The 20,799-nt window shown below is 44.7% G+C and overlaps 1 protein-coding gene across 2 annotated transcripts in view; it reads right to left on the bottom strand.

Moving 5' to 3' along the window:
* LOC142817694 (suppressor of lurcher protein 1-like) overlaps positions 1-20,799 on the bottom strand; it is a 413,217-nt gene that overhangs the window by 231,029 nt on the left and 161,389 nt on the right. For both annotated transcript variants that reach the window (XM_075895045.1, XM_075895044.1), the window contains exons 3-8: positions 19,598-19,682; positions 18,754-18,934; positions 17,210-17,427; positions 15,662-15,872; positions 14,595-14,824; positions 12,766-12,807 (exon numbers count right to left, since the gene is read on the bottom strand). In XM_075895045.1, the coding sequence (XP_075751160.1) occupies positions 12,766-12,807; positions 14,595-14,824; positions 15,662-15,872; positions 17,210-17,427; positions 18,754-18,934; positions 19,598-19,682 (967 nt within the window). The remainder of the gene's footprint in view (positions 1-12,765; positions 12,808-14,594; positions 14,825-15,661; positions 15,873-17,209; positions 17,428-18,753; positions 18,935-19,597; positions 19,683-20,799) is intronic.

The following is a 20,799-nucleotide window of genomic DNA, read 5'->3' as shown; positions in this document are numbered from 1 at the left end:
GCGTTTGTTTGACTACTGTTTGTAAATAAATGGACATTCTCTACACGTTTGAAATCGTGTTGGCCATGAACACAATGTATTTTGCATCGCTAAGAATTCTATAGAGTGCTGAAAATTTGAAGCAACTAGAGAAAAATTCTGCACGAAGAATAGTCCATCCACTAAATTGACACAAACTATTCAAATTCAAAATTGTAAAAAAAAGTAAGGCAAGCACACTAAGTGAATGCACCGAAACACGAATAAATTCTAGTTATGTGTCATCAACGACACTCCTCTTGCATCGGCTAAAAAGGTTCGTTTGGATATTGCAGCAAAGAGCACTGAATTCTGTTAGCACACAAACTACTTTGTGCTGGTCGGCTAAGCAGCTAAGCGCACCAATTATGATAATCCGTCCTATAAAGATGCCGCTGTTTGGAACCTATGATGGAAAACTTAAGCCTCGTCTGAGGAATATCTCTCGCTTGTAGCATAATACGGCGCCAATGAGACTATTTATGGAAGTCTTCACAGGTTGTTGGAGGGAAACTTTCTAAGCGCACTCATCCTTTTTTAAAAATATGCCGAAGAAACTATGGGTCAGCATAAAATCAGCTGCACCACGGCTGCTTATAAATATGATTAGTTCGTTTACGCATTTTCTACACGCGAGATTAGACTGTTAGTCTCATTCGTAGTTCATGAATATTCCGCGAAACGTACGAAGTTCATTACAACAGCATTAAATCTGAAGCTTGATTTACTTTTGTAGAACCTCCAGGTGTCGTACCACGACATTCAGTAAAAAGAGGCTGCTCACAGCTTGAGGTTATTACAAATAATTGCATGAAAAACACCGCACTTCTTATCATTACCATAGTCACTTACCTTCACGGACGGATGCAAAAACACTTTGTTGAAAAATGAATAAAAAACACGAAAGGTTACCGGCTCAGGCTCCGGCCACCTGGATATATTTTACGGTGATGCGTAGTCTTTCTATTGCTGTATGGGCTCGCTGAATTGCCCCCAGTTGGTCGTGCAGATCTGAGCAGCCCACCGCACTTATCCAACGCTCCTCAAAACGGTTCGGTCCTGTATTGTACTCTCGGTATATTGCCGTGACCTGTCGGCATTGCCATAGAATATGTGCCATATCTGCGTGTTCGTTCTTACAGAGCTTACAGATTGCTTGTGCGTATCGTCTGGAGTATACTCTATTCCGGTGTACTGGATTTGGAAAGGTTCTGGTTTGCCGTCTTCGCCAATCTGTTTCTTGAGATCTGTCCAGCTGTTTGTGTGGTGGGGGATATTATTTTCGTCGTCGCTTATAGTATGTCAATATGTCGAGGACGATGTGACCGGTCTGTCTCTGTAGTATTGTGTCGCATATTTATCTTTGTCATCACCTCCATCGTCCCCATCACCCCCGTTAGAGTCGTCCCCTCTTCTGTGGTGGGTGCGGGGTGCCGGGTCGTAGCTGTCCGAGCCGTGGTTAATCGATTCTCACGTGGTTCGGTGGGCTTTCTCGTTGAGGTTTGAAGGGATAGTTGTGTCTTCGACGTTTATTTTCCCATGTGCGCCGAGATCCACTTGAGGTATTTGAGTGAAGTTTTGCTCTTCCGGAAGTCTTCTGCTCTGTGGTTCAGGATTTTGGTTGCTTCGGTAGAGATCCATCCCTTTGTATAATTCCTAATGGTCATCTTGGAGTCACTAATTATTAATCTGTCTTGCTTTCGACTATTGATTACGACCTCTGCAAAGACAATCTTTTTGCGCTGCCTCCGGCAATCTGTTCTTTACGGAGCCTCCTGTCACGGTTTTCTCTTTCGTGTGTCTAACCGCCATTGCAAAGAAAGAGCCACGGGCGACCCTATTACTGGTGTAATTATTAAACGAATATTAGGCGGTGTCTACAAAAAGCACCCCCTCACGCGCACCGGGGTTTTTGAGGATCATTTTTTGGGGTATTTTGCACCTTTACAAGACTTTATATTGTTCTTTGAAGGGCCAGTCAACAGGCTCCGGAACGCGCAGGAAGAGCTCGCACATCTTTCGTACGCCTGACCAACCTTCTTCCACACGCAGTGACGTCAACTCGACGATCGGCGACGTTGACTTCACTACTCTTTATTGATACCTGGTTTAGACCAATCGACGTGCTGCAATCGACGTCACGTCGACGTCACGTCGCCGATCGCCCAGTTGACGTCACTGCGAGTTGAAGGAGTTTGGTCACGCGCAGGAAAAATGCGCGAGCTTATTCTGCGCGTTTCGGAGCCTGTTGACTGGCCCTTCAACGCAACTAGCAACTACCTGTCGCAAGAAAACACTCCATTTTGAGTTCGCAGACATCTAACCAACTCCTCTCACATTTTGTTCAAGTACAGAGCCACGACCTAGAATCTCAGCTTTAATACCAATCAAGGGTTATACTACAAATGACAACGCATACCTACTTCTTTCAGAATTAAAAAGTTCCGCGGAGGAGTACGAAGACGGCACAGAAGCACAAAACTCCTCGGTCGACCTTAAATGAGCGACGAACTAACAGCGCAGCCTACTCTGCAGAACACCTGTCGTAGGCGGGACGATCGCACGCATACCACAAATCCCGCAAGCTGTTCTTCCGGATCGCGTCTCTTCTCTAACGGTGGCAGCGGGAGTCTCTCGGAATAATGAAGAGTTTACAGCTTCTCATACACGCAAGGAAAAGTCTTGCGGGGGCCTAGTACGGAGAAACGCGACAAGCAGAGGGGGAGGCTCTTAAAGCCTGCGGGAGCAGACTTGCTTAGCGTTCCGCCGCTTTTGCATAACGATCAGGACATTTTGAATTCCAGAGAGCGCCGTCGTGCAGCAGACGCCAAGAGAGCTTCACCTTAAGCCCCCCCACCCCCCCCTTGGAGGCTTTTGTCTGAGACCCCCCCCCCCCTTTCAACCCATTGCCCTTTCCTCCGAGTCCTGCCTCCCAGCCGTCCACCTTTGACTGGTTGCTTTTATGTTTTTTTAGAAAAAAATAATTCATGACGTCTTTTCAAAACCTTTCCACGACTTCCTTCGTTTTTTTTATTCACGCTCTGGGACTTATTATGAGAGCGAGGGGAAAAAACTATGTGGCCTTATTTCGCATTCCCTCGTGCTTTGACATCGATGGCTGGCAAGATGACAAAGGAAAAACTGTTGGAAAAATAATGGCATATAGATAGAGAGAGAAAGAGGGATAGAGTGGAAGGGAATGTGGGGAAGGGTCAAGACTTTAGCTGTGCATAGAGTCGAGAGGACGATACTTGGGGGCGATTCAATATTCGCGCATCGACAGCCCGCTCAAAAGCATTCCACGAATAAGAATGCCCCAAGGAGGGCGGGGATGATAAATGAAGCCCGCATGCGACGTCTATGCACCGCCGTATGGCTGCCAAATAAAGCCCCCAAGGGCCTACTTTTTTTTTCTCCTTGCCCCTCAACTTCCTTCTTCATCGTGCCCTTTTCATCGCAATTCCTTTCCTCTTTGAATACTACACCAGTTACTTTTGCGTACGCGTCACTTTTCTTTCCGGCCTTAAGTGCAGGTACGCAGTGCGTTGATTTTTGGTAACGTCGCCGACGCATTCCGCTTCTCCTCACTCTTGGTGCCTGCTGGAAATAGAAGAAGTTTCGAGTCAGCGCTTTCTTTTCCACCTTCTAGTTCGACTCTCGTCCCGGAGAGTGCGCTAGAGAGTGCACTTGCGGTAATAATGGCGCAGTGATGTTCGCGGAGTACGCTAGCTTTTCCCAATTCAGGTCTGTTGGCGAAGTGCACGATTCTCGCAGAGTTGCGAAGTTCTTGCCCTTCGGCGTTGAGGTCATGCCACTCTTCTCCTGAAGGAGCCTCCAGTTACTCTCTGCTGGCGATTGCCAAAAAAGGTTTACATTTATTTTTTTTCCTTCATTCCGTTTACACAATATTTATCTAAAGAAAGTAGCGAACGTATTACAAAAAGTTGTAAAAACTGACTCGGCTGGGAGGCCAAGCGCAAAACCTGACGGGAAAAGAGAAGCTACGTAAGTTTTAACTACGAATATAATGGTGGGAAATGCTGACAAAGGCTGACCACGTCATCTGGTATAGTAGGTCGTATTTCTTATCTTTGTATCCTGTGTGTACTCGTTACTGTATGAAAGCAAATTTGAATGAGAGCTATCTTTCGCGACGTTAAATGGCTGCTTGATCGCGATCGCATGCCTTCAGGCGAATATCCCGAAGGGCAACACAAGAATTTGAACCAGCCCAACTCTGTCGTGAACTTGATTGTTGATTGATATGTGGGGTTTAACGTCCCAAAGCCACCATATGATTACGAGAGACGTCGTAGAGGAGGGCTCAGGAGATTTCAATCACCTGGGGTTCTTTAGCGTGCGTCCAAATCTGAGCACACGAGCCTAGAGCATTTATGCCTCCATCGAAAATTCAGCCACCGTGACCGGAATTCGATCCCGCGACCTGCATGCAGGTCAGAAGCCGAGTACCTTAGCCACTAGACCACCGCGATGGGGTGTCAGCTTGATTGTGAAAGTGCAACGCATCATAAGTTTGAATAACTGCGGGTCATGGTTCAGTCACGGCACCTAAAATGAATCGTTAGGCCCCACCTCAGTTCACTTGTAGATGAGCATTCGCCATAACACCGAAAGCGAACATTGTTCAAGGAAAAGAAAAAAACAATAACTGCCCATGCACGTGTGTGCGAACTTGACAAGAAAAAAAAAAAACGAACCCGTGCGTATCTATACATGTGCACATATAATATGACATGTACTCTTCAGACATGTGCTAATGGAAATATATCAAAGGATAATTGCTCTAAAGAGGGCCGTCAGGAAGCTGCGTCATTGCGGCGGCAGTTTCGGTGATCCGAAAGATCACCGAAACCACCGGAATCCACCGAAATCCTAAAAAGGGAGGTTTATCCCACTTGCGGTTCCTGAACTTTGATTGGGCGACAATGCTAGGGACCCGTGTAGTTAGATTTAGGTGCACATTAATAAACTCAGGTAATAGGAACTTTCAGTGTCCTCCACCAAGTTATTTCCGGCGTCCCACGGCATCACAATCATACCTTGGTTTTTGCATGTAACAGCACAGAATGTTTTTTTTTCTACAATGCAACCCTCGTTTTTCGTACCTCCTCAAATGGTTTTAAACAGACAACGCGTGCAAAGACGGTCACAAGCCCCGCCACGGTGGTCTAGTGGCTAAGGTTCTCGACTGCTGTCCCGCAGGTTGCGGGTTCGAATGCCGGCTGTGGCGGCTGCATTTCTGATGGAGGCGGAAATGTTGTAGGCCCGTGTGCTCAGATTTGGGTGCATGTTAAAGAACACCAGGTGGTCGAAATTTCCGGAGCCTTCCACTACGGCGTCTCTCATAATCTAATGGTTGTTTTGGGACGTTAAACCCCACAAATCAATGAAATCATTAAACTAGTATAGCCGGCACTGCAACCACAACTGGCGTTTATCGAGCACTAGGGTCTACTTGAAAAGTTGCGACACCGAAAACGCCGGCTAACAACTGAAGAGTGGCAGGAAAAAAAAAAAAGCAAGCAGGAGTGGAAACTTATCTACGCATGCCCATGCAATAGGTGAACCTATCAATCCGCCACGCGTGGGGCTCTACGCGAAAGACAACTAGGGCATTTGATTTCACCTTTATGCAAGTTAATTTTTAGCAAGTCTTTATGCAAGACACTATTATGACATTGCTAAATGGAAGCTCACCTTTTAATATCTTTATAGATAATGTAAGTGCACACCAAAATTTCATGAATGCGCAGCTTTGTATTGACGTGGGAATGAAGAAATACGCCTTATGATTGAGACGTTGGATATCGCATAGATAAGCCAACCACGATTTAACTTGCAGGAAGATAAAATCAGATGCCTTAACAGTTATCTTTCACGTACATAGAGCCCTAGGCGTGCCGAATTGATAGGTTTGCTTGTTGCACGGCCATTCGCAGGTAAGCCTTACTGCCTTTTCTTTTCTTGTGTGTGTTGAAAAATTAGTGGGTGTTTGTAGTGTACTGACATTTTTTTCCTGGTGTACGTGTTTGCATGCCCTGTCGCTTCAGAATGAATACTTACTAACTCTCTCTCTTATTAATTATTAATTAAATATTTATTTATTTATTACCCTCAGGGCTTACAAGAAGCTTGTTAGATGGTTTGGTCATCTGACAGTTCGAAGCGCAGGTGTGTGTTTGTGGCATTGCGCACGTGTGTGTGAGTCCACACATGCGTGAGTGTGTTTGTGTGCGTGCGTACATAACACTAATGATAGTTATTACGTCAAAGCTCACGCTCATTAAGCAGTCTGTATACCTGTTTTGTCAACAAGCATAATGGCTGCTGGCGACATCTTAGCTGCATTTTACCGGTGCTTACGGTAAAGAAACCTGGAAGCTCACGTAGAAGGTTTAACATTATTTAGGACGACGCAGCAAGCCGCGGCAAAAAGAAATGAGAGGTGTAATCTCGATGGACAAGAGGTGGTAAGAATGGGTCAGGGAAAAAATTAGTGTTAAGGACGCCTTTGCGCAGAAACTCAGGATAAATACTCATAAGCAAGGCATTTATAGTTAAACACTGGTCAATCATAGATAACCGCTGCTCATTAGTAGTGTCGGACTGAATTCCAAGAGAACCCAAGCACGCGAGTCAAACGCCAAGTAATAGGTGGGTAGATAAGAATAACCTTTGCAGCGATAACGTGACCGCTACAAGCGCCGTAGTGTTTATTGGTCAATAGGACAGGCCTTCACAGCGCATTGAGGGCAGTCAGCCTGATGACTGCATTAATGATGATGGTGGTGACCACTTGTGGCTGGACTTTGTCCACCACAAAACGGGCAGCAGTTGCCCACTTCCCCGACCACACTGATGGTATGTTCGCCACGGTCGTTACGAAAGCATGCGAAGAATTCACACGTTGTCTGTTTGAAAGACTCCTATACGAACTAAAACTGATAGATAATCGCCCAAAGAACGTTTACAATGCATGCGTTAAAGCTGGCAGAATTGCTGAGTAGCCGTGACGCAAAAAAGAAAACTGAAATTAGCAGTGACGTTCTTCGCACGCATTTCACGTGTCTGTTCACACAGCGAAGTTCTTGAGCCATTGCGGAGAAAACGGCTAAGGGCGAAGTTATGCACATGCTCAGAGTTACAACTTGCGGAACTTTCTCGCTATCTTGCTCCCTTCTTTCGTTCCCTTGTACTGGCTCCATCAAGAAAGACATTCTGTCAATAAACTTTCCGTACATACATTTTGCCGCTTCTTTTAGATCCGTGTGTCCTCGCCGCAGTCCCGCCTCTCCATTGTTTTCATCTTTTGTCTTCGTCTACGCTGTTGCTCTTTATGTCCACAGGACGCTTCGATCGCCAAGCACTCTGCCAGGACTTCCGGCAGCGTTCCGGAAGAAGGACGATAAAGAAAAACGAAAAATTCCCCAACAGCATCGGCACACTGTCAACCCAAGAAGACACGCAGATGTCTTTCTTCGTCCTGTGCTTCGACCAAACTCGCGGCATCGAACGCATTGAATATGCAGATTAAGTTGTCGCACCCTGTAGAACTCTAGGCCTGTCGCTCCTTGCCCCCCCCCCCCCCCCTTCCCCTTCGGCCACTCTTTGCCCCGCTGTTCAGTCTTCCCAATAGTTTTGCATACGCACACACATCACTCGAGCGGCTTGCTCTGCTTGCTTTGCGTTGGCCCCTTTGTTATTGTCCGATGATCGGCCGTTCTTGCCCTAAGTATTGTGCGGCCGGCTTCGAACGAGGTCTTGGCCTGCCGCGACCACGGGGCTGTTGGCATACAAATGAGATGCGGCGTTGCAAGGAAGAAGAAACGTTCCTTGGGGTATACTCAACGCACGGGGCCATATATACCCATCGATTCAGCTCTTGTTGGGCGCTAGGCGGTGCGTGCTTCCGTGCTTGCGTGCATGCCTCTGCGTGTCTCTATAGGCGCAAACTACTCTTAGAAGTCTGACGTTAACCCTGAGAAAGGCAAATGGGATAGGGCGCTGCAAACCCATTACCCTTGCCGGCATTGAACGCAACTATAGCCCAAAAGGGGTACGCGCTGCGGTTTATCCTATTGGCACGACCATTAGGAGTGCATAAGGCGACATGAGGTAACCAACGACATGCGCGTATACCCTTGCATAGTATATATTCAGAGCCCTATGACATATAGGACGTTGGTTCCTTTATTCATAAATGCTACGAGTGCCTCGCCAATGTGTGAAAGATAGGACACGCCACGCAAACAGCGACACTTTCTGCGGGCTGGCTTTCACCGCATGTCATAAAATGGAAAGCGGCTCTTGACGGGAGTACGGTGACGTGTTTAAGTCGTCGAGCGCGCGACCACGTTGAATGATAAAACACGGGGTGAAGCGGAAGAACAGATGGAGTGAACTAGGGGTGTAGTCAGAATATTTTCCTGGTGCAGGGGGGAGCACCTTGATTTCGTGAGGGGCACATGTTTGAGATTTTTTTCCTCTCTATGCCAAGGCAGAAAATTTTTGGAGGGCGGGGGAGGGCGGAGGGGCGGGCGTGGTGTGCCATTTTGTGGCTAGGCCTCTGGAAAGCTTCTACGCTGTGCGACACGTGCATCGAAGTCGAAGCCGTGAAACTCATGATCATTGTCTTGGCCAATGTGATCTCGTTCCCGCCTATCATAATGTCTGTCTCCTGCAGTTTTTTTGTCATCTTTGGGAAGATAATTACAAGATATACTGGAAGAGACGGTTGGTTGCTTTATAGTGTTGAACATTACGAAGTGACTCGGGCTATGAGACGCCATGGAGGAGGAGATCGTGTAATTTTGAGCCCCGGGGGCTCTTTAATGTGCGCCGAACTAAAACAGCGAGCGAATATATAGCATTTCAAGTCCTCCTACGAATTGATGTGACCGCAGTGGTGGGGATCCAACCAGTGCAAGCACACTTTAGAAGTATTATGGCGATTGCCCCTCTTTTTTGATTGACATAACTTTTTTCACTGCGCCTGTCAATTCATCTGCCTCCTTCGATGAAGAATACGTTTCTCGTATGCTGCATCATCAGCAGCTCGTCCGTACCAACACTGAAGCGAAACAACAGGACAGCAATGTCTACTATGATGAATTTCACTTCATTGTGGTGCATCGTCCTGTTCTTCAGCACTGGCGACGAATTGCTGATCTTTACACCCAATTGCTCTCAATTTATGAAACAAGTTTCAATTCCACCTCATTGGCAGTTGCACAGTCTTGTATTACTTTCTGCACTTGGGATACAGCAAGAAGACTGCACAACGAGCACCACGACTCGCTCGCTGGATTCCGTGCCGACCGGTTGTGCCTTCGCGATCTCCGACGACAGTGCAGCTCTGACCGACTGGGTTGGTCCTACGCCACCTCCTGACGCCGGTCCCCGACGACGACGACAGCGTAGCTCTGGCCGACTGGATTAGCCCTACGCCATCTCCTGTTGCCGACAGGAGCTCTCGCCAGTGGTGCCCCGTCCTCGGACTCCTGTGACCGTTTTCATCTTTCCTATCTTCTCTTTACTACCGTCGCTCCCTGTCCCTGCGCCTCTCTTTCTATTTACCTTTTAATCCTATCCTTTTTATCCCTCCTTACACCCATCCCTTGTGAGCTACTGTTGAGGTGTCGCACCAGATGCAGACAGTTACGGGGCTGACTTTTCTTTTCCCTTTTGTGGGAAAAAGGTGGGCATGGCGAAAGTGTTGTCTTGAGGAGTGCATTTTTTCCCTTTTGTATTGCATATCTTGTAACGCAACCACCCTGTAACTGCCTTCGGCCAACAGTACTGTTAAATAAATATATAAAATAAATAAATAAGTAACCACACAAAAACGCTCCAACGCTTTACGTGCTCATACACCTGCTCGACCACTCAAAAATGGTGTCAATCTGCTTTGCCGGTTGTGGCTAAGAGTGGATTCGGAGCGTTTGTGGCTAAGAGTAGAGACGAAAGCTTGCCTCTCTGAAGTGCTCTGCGCTAAAAAAGGGGTTCTGGCAGAGTCAGTCTGATGGTGACTGCACACGTTCAGCGGTTTGCATCCATTGACACATCGTGGTGTTATTACGTGCCGGAGAATAGATAAGAGTTTCATTCAGGAGAGTGAAACTGGCACGATTTAAAAGCAACCGCCGCACAGGAGCAGGAAGAGCATTGACGAACGGGGAGAAACAATGCTCGCGATACTGGAGCGCCACACGTGAACTCTGGTCGAAACCAGAGCAATCGATCGCTCCATCTATTTTCGACGGATGGCGCTGCTTTCCTAAACGCACGATTTCAAGCTCGCTTGTTCGTTCAAGCAACAATGAAACGAAACGGCTGACATCGCACCAGTTCTACTCAGCGATAAACTTCTGTTGAGTCGGAGCAATCAGTGCATTAAGGAATGTTAAAACAAAATAAAAGTTGCTCGAGAAACAGACGAATTCAACAAGAGATAAAGACTGGTCTATCATTGTTTCATACCGACAAACACGCTACTTCCGGTGGTGAACAAAAAATATTTGAGCGGAACGGGTCATTATCACAAATTAGGCGAAAATTTGACAGCATACTACTACTACTACTACTACTACTACTACTACTACTACTACTACTACTACTACTACTACTACTATTACTACTACTACTACTCATAATAATAATAATAATAATAACAATAATAATAATAATAATATAAAACCATGTGAAACAGTTGTGTGAGTTCATACTTATTTATGGCAAGCTCCGCAGCACATACACGGACAAAAAATGGACACCGTTGACTTAGCAGACACAAACCTTGCTTCACCAGATAGGCAAAAACTAAAGCTGGGATTCATTGGAGCCTTCTATTGTAGAAATACCGGAAACAATTGTGTGAATTAGGAGTCTATCTCGATGTCAGACAAGGAATTCGGTCTCTTGCGGAGCACGAGTAGAACTCTCCTCAGAAATGTGTGACGTCAGCCTCAAGATTGATACAGGCTATTGAGGAGTTTGTGTTTACGTTACAGATTTGTTTAACCGGTATTTGTCTTACTTTTTCGCAGCTATTCTAGTCCACCACTGCAGAGTTCATCTGCGTTAATGAAGATAGAGTTGTATTTCTTTGTTTATAGTTTGTAGCGCATCGTTTTACGTCGCTCCCGGATATCAGCGCCTTCGGCATCGCTAAGAAACAAAGTATAAAATGGCAGCATATCCACCGAGTGAATGATGGAGAGTGGGGCGAAGCATCCGTCCGTCCATGCGTCCGCCTGTGTGACCATTCGTACGTCCATTCGCCCGTCCGTGCGAGCGTCTGTTTGTGCGTCCGCACGTTCATCTGTGCGTCCGTCCCTGCGTTCGTCTATGCATCCGCCCCTGCGTCCGTCCATGCGTCCATCCGTCGGTGTAGCCATTGACGAGTCCGTCCATGCATCTGTCTGTGTGTCCATTCGTCCATCTATTCAACACTCCAAGTACCACCATCTCGCATCTTTTCATCATATATTCCGCATATGCACCGCCATCCAGCGGACATTCCAAGGACTAAACGAGAGGTGGCACACGCACACTATCTTACGGCTTGCGCTTCGTGGTCAAAATGTAAGACTGGTTACACACTACTACAACGGCTACAAGGGACGAATGGGTGCCACTATAACGAGCTTCGCCCCTAAAGCTCTGGTCAAGCGGTGCGGGGAAGGTAGAGGACTACTCAAACCGCGCGCCTTTTCTCCCCTTTCCCTTTTGCGTCACCATGCGCACGTTCTCACGTTTTCAGAAAACAATAAATAGTTCGTAACCAGATGTTGTAGCTCTCGGTTCATCCTTCACGCAGGCTCGAAAAGGTGACCAGTTGTGAGCTTGCGCGCGTGTTCTACATTTGTTCCTCTGTCCGTGTGTGTGTGAAGCAGTCAATAACGAAAGCTATGCCACTTCAAAAGACTGTCTGTCTCAATCGGAATGCGCTGTGTAACACGGGACGTTGCGATTGACTAAAATGCTGGCCATCGCTCGCCCGCTCGTAGTACTTCCGATCCTTCAAGAACAAAATTTTAGAGTGTAACTGCCCGATAACGCAGGCAAGGCTCATGCGAAACAAGAGCCTGTTGTGAAAAAGTAAGAAACTTCCACCATGAAGTCACTGCCAAATTCCGTGACAATTTAAAAAAAGATGTTGAACCAGCAGTCGTCAGCAAGCTTAACACGAAAGCTCCGCAGCGTGTCTTGAAATCATTCGGTTGACGCTAGCGCCGCGTGGCTTGGGTTTCCTTGCTGAGATGTTACCACTTTGTGCCGAGATACTATCCCAGCATGCCGAGGTATTCTCTTGACAACAGTGCCCAGCTCTTCGTGGCTGGTATCAGTCAATGCAGACCAGGTATCGCATTGCATCGTTATCGTTAGGCTTGCTGACGTCTGTACGGATTGTTTCGCAGCAATATTAAATATAGCAGCATTTGTAAAAGCGGAACCAGCACGCACACCCTGTCGTTAGTCTCGTGTTCGTGCTCATTAATGTTCAAGAAAACCTTTTAAAACTTACGAGAGAACTAAGCAACGGTGAGGTTTGACTTTCCCGGGCCTTCGTTACCTTTGACTGTGCGGTTTAACCAAGCACGTAACCAGAGGAATTGCCCCGCACGGCTTTGAGCTCTTCCTTTGAAGTCAGCGCCTCTTTGATCCATGCTGGAACGCTAGCGGCAGCTGTAAGAAAAGTATAAAAAACCATGCATGCGTTCTGACCTTGTTTGTTGAAGGCGCCACCGTCCGAGGTCTTCTGTGGCTCTGAAAAAAGACAATAAATAATCCAGGTGAACGAGAAACATTGCTAAATTTTTACCACAGGCGGGTATTCATTGACCCCTAATAAAGCAATGTTCATTACATCAAAATTACATCGAGAACCAACGCGATGTAGGTACATGAATGAATCAAACGCTGAGTGCGCCTTTAATAAGCAATATGTTAGAGACTGACAGACCGCGGTGCCAAAAAAAAAGTGCAGGGGAGAGAAAGTAATATTATAATAAAGAGCTGTGGATCATAGTATAGGGGAGTAACGGTAATGTAAATGTGAAAATGTGTACGAAAAGATCATTTACCACCAGCATGGACCGATCCTACGAGCTTCAAATCGTACGTCCGAAGTTCTACGGCGGAGCTACGATGGCGATCATCCCTCCACCCAGACAAACGTGGAAGCGTCAGTAAGTTATGACATACGCACGGTCTGAAATACGTAACTCTTGGCTGTGCGTGAGGAGTACGAATACGATGCACTACATGACTGTGAATTGGAGAATATCGATGACAGGTGCACGTACAAATAATTGCCAGACGAATGAAAAAGTTGCTAAGCTTTTTGTACTCAGTGTCACAGTGGTGAAATCTTGTGGCACTTACAGCGACGCTTGACACACTAACTTCAAATAGCACTAAAGTGAAACAATAAATTGGTTTATACATAAAATTATACTCTGAAAATTCTCTAGCGCTCAATTTCACCACATTGCAGTCATTCATAGATGAGGCAATCAATTTCAAAAGTTTCAGTTCCCTCCGGAAACTCTAATGGTGAAGGCACGGAATTCAAGTTTTTTGTTGTTGTTTTTCGCACATTGGTCACATAGACTGAACGAAATTTTCTGAAACTTGCTACCTATATAGTCTCTGGCTCCCTAAGAAGACAATGTGTTTCCTTTTTACCCTTTAGGAATGATGGTCCGTTTAGTCTCTGGCTCCCTAAGAAGACGATGTGTTTCCTTTTTTTACCCTTTCGGAACTATGTGAGCCCTAGCAGAAGCCATCTTAATCTATGACTTCACGGCAGCTGTCGTGGACACGTTAAGGTGGCCTCGAAGCCCGCGTTTTCTTTTTGCGCGTTTTTTCCTTACCAAGGATCTTCTCACAGCAAGAGTGTTGCATTGAATGTCACAGAAAAGCAATTTAGTAATACGAAAAATAAAATTGCGTTTAGTGTCCCTTTAACCATTCAACCACGCCAGAACATGGTAATACCATAGGACGCCTTGGTTAACTTCCAATGTTTCATTTATATTTGTAATGGTTTCTAAATGAGCATGTTGAAACGACGACTATTAAAGTAACTGTTCAACTAGGCAAATATGACGAATGGATGGGGAAAGAAAAAGAACAGTAGAGGAAGTAAAGGCAGGGATGGTAATCAGTTTCCGAAAACTTGTAGGCTGATCTACACTGGGGAAAAGAATACAGGAGTTTAAAAGCTAGTGGTAGAGAGAAAAGAGAGAAGGGGAAGAGAAAGAGTGGGAGCACACACGCACAGTCTCACACTCCTCACTTTAACAATATCGGTATTGGTCTATAAAGCCCGTTGGGTCTGTTGTTTTTAGGAATATTAGCAGTGGCTTCGACACTTTAATTGTAAAGTACAAAAGATGCGTTAAGAGGTCCTTGAGCTTTTGTCATATTTAAAATCAACTTCCAGATAAAAGTATTTCCGTGCAAAATCGACTTAATAGCTAAGTTGTATTCTTCAATCGAGTGCTTTGAATCGTCCACGGTGGTCCTACTTCGAAAATGTCTCAACTCACCGATGGATACTAGCTGGTCGAGCGTGCCGTTGTAAGGCGTCTCGGAGAAGGTGTACTTGGCCATGAAGCCTCGACCCGGGAAGTGGCTTTGTGCGCTGAAGGTGATGTACAGGTCGGGTCCCGTGGACATCATCTCGACCCAGACGTTGCGGTTGCACAGTTGCCCGATGACGGGAGCACTGCCGTCTCGGCCATCGTGAACCAGGATAACGTCCGGACTGTTGAAGCAGCTGCGTCCATTTAAAACGCACGATACAGAAGAAAGCAGCTTTAGCTTCATTCTCGTGCATATCCGTGCGTTAGTGCTCACGTACAGTCAAGTTTAGAGAACATGACGCACAACAGTAGGCTGGATATTCCTGCTGCCTCGACAGGAAGCTTTGTATTTAACTTCATGGCCTATTCTAAGACGCACAAAGAACAAGTACTGTGCAAGTCGAGAAAATACATTCATGAATTGCAGGAAGACTTGAATTTTTGTCGAGGATAGTGATTTACTTTTGACGACAGCTGCGAATTTCTCTCAACCTATCAAGTACGTCAAACGTGAGTACACAATATTTTTTTTTATAGGATGACTGTGTTTCGGACAAGTCAGTTCATTTGAAGCGAGACGGATAACACGGGCGAAATGCAGATAGCCAGGGCGTGTGTACAAAATAGCAAAATCGAAGCCTCGTTAAGTGGTAAACGAGTAAATAATCCTCCTTCTTGTAAACGATATTCCTGAAAGATTACGGGTTCCAGTGTCACTTGTGTACAGGCCAGTCGTAAATGTAAGTTCTCTATCTTCTAGAAGCCAGTTGCAGAAACACGGTTTAAAATAAACACGGTTAAAAATAAAGTAGAGACATAATCTCTCTTTCTGCCTTATCTTTAGCTAACAAATGAGCTTATTTTCTCGTTCCTCTGGCGTTTGTTTCCTTCACAGGGTTCAGAAACGTATAAAGCACCAAGCTAGAGCTGGCATCGAGCTCAGTTTTCCAGATCTTTGTCCATCGTTCTTCCTGCTAGATTGCCGAGAGAGAATTAATGGTACGCTGACATGGTGCAAGTAGAGAACGCACCTGAAGTCTCCGCGCTGCAGGCGCACTTGCTCGAAGAGCACCTTGACCCTCTCGTTTTCTCGTCCCAGGAAGCTGTAGGCGCACTTGATGTCCCGCGGGTACGAGCTCGGGTATTGGGGCGAGAAGAAGCGGCCCGAGCTGCGGTTGCCGCTGTCCATGATGAAACTGCACCGGCTGTCGGGAACGGACACACCATCGGTCTCGAACTGGCCTGTGGTGAAGGGCGAGCGAATTAGAAATGCGCAGTGGCAAAGCATATTATGGTGAATTTCATTATTTTAGGCTAAATAAAAAGACATTTAGCAAATATCTGCAGGTATTTTTTTATTCTGTCTAAACAATATATGCCAAAACTTTTCTAAACTTAGATTGTTTGATTCTTATCTTATACTGTTGAAAAAGATTTCACCAATGCATCATTGTTGAAAGCAGTACTGCGAAGTGTTATTTGTACGTGTTTTTGTTTTTCGTGTATTTCTCACGTCGACGCTTTGGGTAATGTCGCCACCTGGCAGTATGGTAAGACGTTGACAAAATATCGGTTCTCCTATTTGAAACACCCCAAATAGGACGGACGCGTAGACATGATGCTTTGGAGGAACTAACCGTGGATTTCACAGTCATCATGCATTATTACACTTTACAAAGGGTACTTTAAGAGGGCAGTGGTACATATATAAAAGGCGTGTTTTTAAATCTCACAAAGTATGTGACCGTGGTGCAGTGGATAGCATGCCCCGCTGCTGTTGTTCGACTCCTGGGACGGAACTTTTTTCTTTGCCTTCTGATGTGAAATTTTAGACGTCATTTCTATGACAGAACTACGTTTCTGACACAGCGGCGGATTTAACTGTGGCGTGTACCGTGGCTAATGGTTCATGAGTGCGTGTCACGCGAGTCGAAAAGGGCTTGACAACGTTCGCGGTATGAGGTTCACGGTATGGATGTCATGGTCTGCCACATATAGTCTTCAAACTTCTTTAACTTATCATACTAATTTCGGTATAAAACAAGTTAAGTAAGTGATTCCAAGAGCACCCAGACAGATAGATAGATAGATAGATAGATAGATAGATAGATAGATAGATAGATAGATAGATAGATAGATAGATAGATAGATAGATAGATAGATAGATAGATAGATAGATAGATAGATAGATAGATAGATAGATAGATAGATAGATAGATAGATAGATAGATAGATAGATAGATAGATAGATAGATAGATAGATAGATAGATAGATAGATAGATAGATAGATAGTAAATACAAATGATCTTAGTGCGTGCAGATAATTCCTTAAAAATGCTTCGCATTTAGAAACTAGAAACAATATTTAATCGCAATTGATGTTAGAGAGAGAATGAAATGAGGGAAAAGCAGGGTGGGAAACCAGCATTGTAGCATCCGGTTTGCTACCCTGCACTAAGGGAAGTGTGAATGGGAAAGAAAGATGGGAGGGAAAACGTAGACAAAAGTAGACGCGCAATGAAAGCTTTTGAAATACGTTTGGCTTGTGCGCTTAACCAACATCCTTGGGTTCACTTACGTTTACTAAGGAACCGGTAGGTTCCCCTGAAGCCCGAGTTGTTCCCCTGGCGCCAGTCAGAGTGGAACTCGAAGATGAGTGCATGCCCGGAGGAGTAGTGGGTTTGCTCGATGTCGTTGATCTTGCCGCACAGGATTGAGTTGTACGGGCTGCGATTGTTCACCGCTTCTTCTTTGTCGAGGTGCAGAAACAGCTTCACGTAGTCACCGTACACACACCTGGACGAAACAAAGTCGGTAGTCACCATTTAATAAGAATAATGATTTAAAAAAAAGGGCCACCGATGAGCAGGCTAGATGAAGTATCAAAAGTACCATTGTAGTACTCTGTTGGTCTAGTTAAACTAGTTAAATGTCCTGTATCACTAGTAGATTCGGCGCTAAAGATTAAGGTCATTTCAACCAAGGGGTCCCAGGCCTGCAGGGAGCGCAGAACTGGGCCGCCTATTTTGTTTTTTATTTGCCCCCTTTTTCGTCTCTTGTTCTTTTCCCAGTTTTTTTTGCTGTGTTTCTTACCCATTTTTTTTTCTGTTGACTTCAACTTCTCTTTCTATTTTCAATTTCTATATTTTTTCGTTACTTTTGTCAGGTATAGTGGCAGCAATATTTGACAGCGTTTTCCAACATAATGTCAATAGCTCTTGTAGAATAAATATTTGCTCTCTTTTTTTTAAATGGCTTCAAAGATGAAACATAAAAAAATTCTTGGCCATTACGTTCAATAACGAGACTGTAAACTTCATGCGCATTTTATAGCAGTGGTTCTCAACCATAAAAAGCTTCAGGAACCACTTGTGAGCCGACCTCAAGAAATGGGGGGCACCACAGAGCCTGGTGTGTTGAGTGGTGGGGTGAGCAGAGCTCACACGTTTATCATACTGGGAAAATAATGAAAGTCTTTGCAAAGTAAAATCAAAGCTGTTTTACAGCAGATTTAGCGTTGGTGCATGTGAACAAACTAAATCACGTGCGAACAACAGAAACGATATCAAAAAGCCGTTAACCAGAACAAACAAATGTAAAGACCACAATACCAGAGAAACACTGACATTTAACCCCCTATCAAACAAAGCATATGAGAGAACAAAACGTTAACAAGAACAAAATAAGCCCCGGTTAACCAGAAAAAAATGGAAGGTCATGGTCCATGATCCTATGCACGCTGCTTCGCCTCATCGTCAGCAGTCGCTTCGTGGAAATGCGTAAATTTTGGCATGTCTCAGAAAACGGCTCTTCTGTTTTGCCTACGCACATTCTTGTTCTTTCGATACGAGCGCCATTCGCAGTGAGCGAGTTCGTATACGCGAGAGCTTTGCAGACCTCAGGAATGTTTTGGCAGACCCCCCGTGTGGTCCGCAGACCGCTATTGGAGAACCACTGCCAAAGAGGAACATAAGGAACACTCTGAACAACAACAACAACAACAACAACAACAACAACAACAACAACAACAACAACAACAACAACAACAACAACAACAACTGCAGCAGCAGCAGCAGCAACAACAACAACAACAACAACAACAACAGCACAGGATTCACTCACTCGAGGTTGCTCCGCTGTACGTCGAACTCTTCGAATGAGATGCGCACAATCTGGTCGGCGTTTCCGATGAAACGAAAGAGGATGCACTCGATATTCTCCTCGTACGGCACCGGGTAATTCGGAGATGTGAACACGCCGTACTCTTTGCCGTACATGTCGTCGAACGTCACGCACCGGCAGTCTGGCAAGGTTTCAAAACAAAGAAGACACGACACCCACCACTATCGCACAATGAAATCAAGCGTACGACAAAAGCTTATAGTCTTGTAGGGAACGCTCACGGTCAAAAGTAAAGGAAGACGCCGACTTTATACATAAAGAAACACTTTAAAATATAAGACGTTTCGGCTAGCGTATGGGGACCTTGTATAAAGACTATAAACAAGGATGCCGTCTGAGAGCTGAAACGTCCTTGATATTAAAGTTAATTTTGTGTGTTTGGTTGACTCACGTGCTATCATTATCGTAGGAGAAATTGAATAATAAAGAAGCACCCTCGTAGGAAAATAAATGAGGTTGTTCGCTCTAAATTATTGCTTCTGCAACGTCTTTCGTATTCACTATACTTTGATCAAGGGATCCCTGGTGCTTTATTTTTCTACACTTGCTTAACTTCACTCTACTTACTTTACTTTTCCCAGCGACAGTTACATTTATTTTCCAATACGTGACAGAAGAAGTATTGCGATGTCTGTTGTTAATTAAGTGTAGCTTTAATAGTTAGCAACTTATTGGACATCTTTTCTCCCAGTTTATGTAATCTCACATTTCTTGAATTATGGAAGAAAACGTCTCAAACTATTCAGAATACTTTTGGAGTGCAATGAAATTCGAGTGTACTTACGAGCACTGAGGCCTGCGACGGGAGAAACTTGGGCCGATTGGTGCCACAACAGCAGTAACAGCTGGAGCAGCTCTCCCCATAGCACCTGAAGAGAAACACATTTACTGTCATATGACGCCATATTAAGCCTATAACGCATATAACAATGCCCTGAGAGCCAGTCATACATGCTCGAAATATTACGCCTGCGGTACAATGCAGCAAGGCGCCGGCCGCATTTTCCATGAAAGCGAAAATGCTTGAGGACAGTGTGCCTAGCTTTATGTGCTCGTTAAAGAACCCCAGGTGGTCAAAATTTCCAGAGTCTGCGACGTCTAATAATCACATGGCGGTTTTGGGCCGTTAATCTCCAGAATTATTATTGTTAGAATACAGCAAGGATATTCGTTTAGCTCAATGCATGTACACAAAACAGTAATAAAATATTTTATGTCACGAAGAAAGACAAAGGCTAATTTTCGGGACGCTAACATTCGGTATGCATGCATACATACATACATGCATGCGTGCGTGCCTGTGTGCGTGCGTGCGTGTATGTATGTATGTATGTATGTATGTATGTATGTATGTATGTATGTATGTATGTATGTATGTATGTATGTATGTATGTATGTATGTATGTATGTATGTATGTATGTATGTATGTATGTATGTATGTATGTATGTATGTATGTATGTATGTATGTATGTATGCGTGTATGTATGTATGTATGTATGTATGTATGTATGTATGTATGTATGTATGTATGTATGCACGTATGTATGTATGTATGTATGTATGTATGTATGTATGTATGTATGTATGTATGTATGTATGTATGCGTGTATGTATGTATGTATGTATGCGTGTATGTATGTATGTATGTATGCATGTATGTATGTATGCACGTATGTATGTATGTATGTACGTATTTATGTATGTATGTATGTATGTATGCGTGTATGTATGTATGTATGTATGTATGTATGTATGTATGTATGCACGTATGTATGTATGTATGTACGTATTTATGCTTTAATTGTTTATTAGATAGAGGCATTTGATATGTTTTGACACAGCCTGAGGAAGTTGATTCTAACCGATTTGGCAAGGTAAACCATCAGCACTTTCCACAAATAATTGGCAAGTGTTTAGGAAGCAATAAAAGTTTTTTAGCTTACTATGAGAAGACAGTGATAAAGGTGACCTTTAAAGCAGGCAA

The sequence above is a fragment of the Rhipicephalus microplus genome, chromosome 5 (genome assembly GCF_043290135.1).
Source record: "Rhipicephalus microplus isolate Deutch F79 chromosome 5, USDA_Rmic, whole genome shotgun sequence".
NCBI lineage: Eukaryota > Metazoa > Arthropoda > Arachnida > Ixodida > Ixodidae > Rhipicephalus > Rhipicephalus microplus.
The sequence above is the reverse complement of the archived record's forward strand: the minus strand, read 5'-3'. Positions and strand labels throughout refer to the sequence as shown.